Raw genomic sequence first — 5,296 nt, 5'->3', positions numbered from 1 at the left:
GTTTTGATTGATTTGTTTTATTGTGCTTCCACAGCCTGCCTCTGGCTCCCTCCATAAAGACAAACCACTGCCAGTACCTCCCACACTTCGAGATCTTCCACCACCACCCCCTCCAGACCGGCCTTACTCCGTTGGAGCAGAAACCCGGCCTCAGAGACGGCCCCTGCCTTGTACACCAGGCGATTGTCCATCTAGGGACAAACTACCCCCTGTCCCCTCTAGCCGTGTTGTTGGGGACTCATGGCTGCCCCGGCCAATCCCGAAAGTACCAATTGCTGCCCCAAGTTCCAATGACCCTTGGACAGGAAGAGAGTTAACCAACCGACACTCACTTCCTTTTTCATTGCCCTCACAAATGGATCCCAGAGCAGAGGTGCCTAGGCTGGGAAGCACATTCAGTCTGGATACCTCCATGGTGAGTCCTAATTTTGAAATTATTCGGCCTAGTAGCAATGGTTTGTAGATGCTTTTGTACAGAATTCAGAAATAATGTAATCCTTACCCTCAAGAAGTATATATGTTAATAGAGCAGAAGAGGCAGTTGGTAAACGTTGGAGTAAATGTCCTTTTATAAACATCATATGTAATATAACTGGCAAAGGCTTAAGAGAAAGGAGAGTTTATTCCCAGATACAACATAAAGACTTGTGAAAGGAGCGACACCTGGATCTAAAGTGTTCTTTGGAAAGTAGATCCAGTTTTAAGATAAGAGCCACAGTGATAACAACGCATAAAGCGTATTTGTGGAGTTAGGAGTAGGTTAATTTGAGTAGAGCAGAAATTTTGTTTATCTGAGTAGAAGAAGGGGCTAGAAAGGAACATAAAACACCAGGTGAGAGGGAACTTGAATACTCCTTCCTAAATAATTTAAGTTTGTATGGAACATTTGAGGATTTTAAATTAGTAAAGTGATGTGACCAAAACAGTGGATTCAAAGGGATGAATCTCCTCATGGAATGCAGGATACACTGGAAGGAGAACAGCTGGAAGAAAGGTGATTGATCCTCTGTCTAAGCATGAGATAAGGGGTCTAGAACATGGGGGTGGCGGAGGAATATTTGTTCTTTTCTTGGTTCATTTATGCACTCAACAAAAAATCTTGCCATCACAAAGTTTATATTCTAGTGGGAGGAAGATGGAAAATTAATAACTGAATAAAATACATAATATGTTCACCATGATGACAGCTGTGGAGAAAACTAGCTCAAAGAGTGGGTATGGGGAGAGAGAGAGTTGGGGTGGGAGGTACGTGAGGGGATGGGGTGTAATTCTGAACAGACACCTGAAGCAGTAGGGAGAGAGCCATGCTGATCGAGGGGGAGACCATTCCAGGTCACAGGGAAAGTGAGTGAGTTTGGAAGAGGCAGGAATAACAAAGGGGGTTAGTGTATCTCTCTGGTGCTAAATGAGCAAGAGGGAGAAACATCATTTATGAGCAAAGTCTTTAGAAAGGATGAGACAAAGACTTGTTAGGGTTTGAAAGTAGTCAGTGGGTGGGGGAAAAAGATGAGAATCTGGCTCAGATGTGCCCAATAAGATGTGTACACACATAAGAAAATCCTGAGGTTTTGAGCCTGGCTATCTAGGAATATGTTGACTTTGAGATGAGCAATTGATGGGAGAATTGGCAAGTAGGTAGTTGGAGAGCTGAGAAGGTAGAGTGGGAAGGTGACATTGAGAAGTATTGCAGCACTCGAATGAATGGCATGTTTCTTGGTTACAGGGAAAAAGAGAGGGTAACGTTTAAGTGGCATCTTTGTGATGGGCAGTCTAATTAGTGAGGGTAGATTGGGTTTGACTTTCTGGTGGCATCAATGTAGAATGCCCATTTTTTATTTGAGTGTCAATTACTTAAATTAGAAATGGTGTATGTATAGACAGCAAGTTTACTCCAGTCTGTCTGGGATGAAATGCAAAAAGCCATCCTTTGATTCTTTCTACTTTTCTATTTCCCTAACCTTTGAATATTCTTCAGAGCCTGAAAGCAACTGGGCTTTTGTCAGATCTGATAACTCCTAGGCATGGCATTGACAGTGAGGTCTGTGTCCCTGTTATTGTTGTAAGAGGAGATACTTAGCTGTGAAAGGTTCTTCTTCAATGCTTTTCTTTACTTTCCAGAGTATCAGTAACAGCCCATTAACAGGCCCAGATTGTGAGCACCCCAAAATCAAACCTTCCTCATCTGCTAATGCCATCTATTCTCTGGCTGCCAGGTAAGTTTACTAAAGCTACATTTTATACAGTGGACTTGGTACTTGTAAACCGATTACAGGAAGAAAGTTTAGAAAACCTGGGGAAGTGTAAAGACGTAAATAAAAATTGATCTGTATTTGCATCATGGAGAAGTGATCATATTTTGTATTTTGGAATATTTTCTCCCTTTTTTCTGTGTAGATGTACATGGATTGGTCTTGCTGGGGCTTCTCAGTTTCACTAATCTTTTCAAAGAAGCAAATTTGGTTTTGTTGGGGTTTTTAAACAATTCATATTTAGTATCTGCCCTCTGTTTCATTGCTCTGTGCTCTGTATTCTTTCAGCTTTCTTTAGGTTTCATTTGCTGTTTTTCTGGCTTCTTGAAATAGACATGGGCTTGGGCTGACATAGGAAATAACCAGGATTGGACAGTTTAACTGTGGAAATTAATTTTCTCACAGTTCTGGAGGCTGGAGAAGTCTGAGGTCAGGGTCCTCTCCTGGCTGGCCTCTGGTGAAGGCTTTCTTCTTGCCTTCTCCTTGAACTGTGTCCTTACATGGTCTTCCTTGGAGTGTGCATGGGGAGAGAGTGAGTCAGTGTGAACACAGACTCTCAGGCATCTGTTCTTATAAGGACACCAATCCTGTAGGATCAGGGTCCCATCCTACAGCTTCATCCAACCTTAATTACCTTCTTAGAGGCTCCATCTCCAAGTATAGCCACCTCTCAGTATATTCAGGAATTGATTGCAGGACCCCCTTATCTACCAAAATCCATATATAATCCTGAAGTCAGCCCTGTGGAACCAGAAAATGTGAAAAGCTGGCCTTTCCTGTACTCTAGTTGGGATCCCTCAAATACTGTGTTTTCTGTCTGCATTTGGTTACTGATGTGGAGCTTGTGGATATAGGGGGCTGACTTTGTTCATTAAAAACAGTCCACCTATAAGTGGCCCCACACAGTTGAAACCCATGTTGTTCAAGGGTTAGCTGTACAGCCACACTGGAGGTAAGAGCTTTTATATTTGCATTGAGGGGGGCACACAACATTTGGTCCATATCAGATGTTTAGCTGTGTTCCTCAAATTTTACTGTGCTATGTTTTTAATAATCATTCGTTTAAAAATACACGCTTTTTCTATTTGTAATTTTGTCATTGATTCATGAGCTATTTGTGTATTGCCTGATTTCCACACATTTGAAGATCCTCTAAGTTATCTTTCTGTTTTATGGCTTCATTCCAGTTGTGATCAGAAACCATAGTCTTTATTGACTAGTTTAAGGTAAAATCTAGTCGATGTGTCCCACTTACATTTCATAAGAATGTGTATTTTGCATTTGTTGGGTATAGCATTCTATACATGCCAATGAGGTCAAGTTTTTCATTTGTGTTATATCTTGTCTCCCCTATTTTTTAATCTACTTGTTCTGTGAGATAACCGAGAGGAGTATGTTAAATTCTCCACCTATAACTGGGTTTCTGTTTTGTTCTTTTAGTTCTGTTCATTTGTGTGATAGGTGTATGTAGCCTGTACAGTTAGGTTACATAGATGTTTAGAATTACTGGTATTAAATGGTAAGAGTTTTTATTATCACAGGTAAGATATTGCCAGTAGTATGACTGGTATTAAATGGTAGGAGTTTTTATTACATTTACTCTGTAATTCCACTTCTTACCTGCCTTTGGTCTGCTTTGTTGTGTGTTAAAATGGCTATATCAGCTGTCTTTTAGTCAGTATTTGTATATTTTCAACTTTTCCTTGCTTTGTAGTCAAGGTAAGTCTCTCAAAAGCAGGATATATGTGTTGGGCTTTTGGTGTTTTTTGTTATATTTTGTTTGAGACAGATTCTCACTCTTTTGCCATGGGTAGAGTGCTACAGCTTCATAGCTCACAGCAACCTCAAACTCTTGGGCTTAAGCAATCCTCTTTCCTCTGGCTAGGACTACAGGTGCCCACCACAATGCCTGGCTAATTTTTCTATTTTTAGTAGAGACAGGGGTCTCACTGTTGCTCAGGCTGGTCTCAAACTCCTAAGCTCAGGCATTCTACCAGCTTGGGCCTCTCAGAGTGCTAGGATTACAGGCGTGAGCCACCATACCTGGCAAGTTTTGGGGTTGTTTTGTTGAGACGGAGTCTTGCTCTGTCACCCAAGCTTGAGTACAGTGGCACGATCATAGCTCACTGTAACCTTGAACGCCTTGTGCCAACAATCATCCTTATTCAGCCTCCTGAGTATCTAGGACTACAGGCACACACTAACATGCCAGGCTGATTTTTTTGCTTTTGTTGTTTGTTGTTGTTGCTCAGGCAGGTGTCAAAACTCCTGGCCTCAATCAGTCCTCCCACCACAGCCTTCCAAAGTGCTGAGGTAACAGGTGTGAGCCACTATGCTTGGCCTTGGTGGTGTTTGTTTTATTTTGTTTTTCTTCTTAAATCCATTTTGGCAGTCTTTTTTTTTTTTGCACTTTATACCCTTTTTTTAAATAACTCGACATTGTATCTCCTAACATTAAAAAGAAAAAAGCACGAAAACTACCATGTACACATATATTAACGGACACACAGCATATACAGCAATAATTCTGACATCAGTAACAAAAACAGTGAAGATGTAGCAAAGTAGTTTTTTCAGGTTATGGAAATTAAGTTATCAGATTAATCAATTACGTTGTTTTTAAGATGCTTAATACACTTCCCCCCCAGATTATCTACAACATATACACAAAAATAAAAAGGAAGTAAAAGAACATCTCTAGAAGCGAGCAACAAGGCAGAAAAGAAGGCAGGAAGTGGAAAATAAGGAATAAAAAATCCTGCAGGAAGTACAGATAGTACGCATCAAAAATGCAAACCTACAGCTTTCTCCATCAATAATACTTGACTTGTTAATGACAAACTCAGCACTCAGAAGACACAGATTGGCTGAATAAACAGGATCCAAAGTATACTCACCTTAGCTGTAAGGACATACATAGGTTGAGATTGAAAACAAAAAAGCTATTTCACACTCTGGGAGGCCAAGGCAAGAGGATGGCTTGCGCTCAGGAGTTTGAAACCAGCCTGAGCAAGAAAAGCGAGACCCTGTCTCTACTAAAAAAAAAA

At 40.8% G+C, this 5,296-nt stretch overlaps 1 protein-coding gene across 1 annotated transcript in view; it reads left to right on the top strand.

Moving 5' to 3' along the window:
• Nucleotides 1–5,296, top strand: part of CBL (Cbl proto-oncogene) — a 90,425-nt gene that overhangs the window by 76,042 nt on the left and 9,087 nt on the right. The window contains exons 10-11 of the mRNA XM_023517301.1: nt 35–415; nt 2,119–2,213. Coding sequence (XP_023373069.1) covers nt 35–415; nt 2,119–2,213 — 476 coding nt within the window. The remainder of the gene's footprint in view (nt 1–34; nt 416–2,118; nt 2,214–5,296) is intronic.

The sequence above is a fragment of the Otolemur garnettii genome, unplaced genomic scaffold, assembly GCF_000181295.1.
Source record: "Otolemur garnettii isolate 467f Iridium unplaced genomic scaffold, OtoGar3 scaffold00108, whole genome shotgun sequence".
NCBI lineage: Eukaryota > Metazoa > Chordata > Mammalia > Primates > Galagidae > Otolemur > Otolemur garnettii.
Note: the sequence above shows the minus strand (reverse complement) of the source record. Positions and strands in the feature narration are given on the sequence as shown.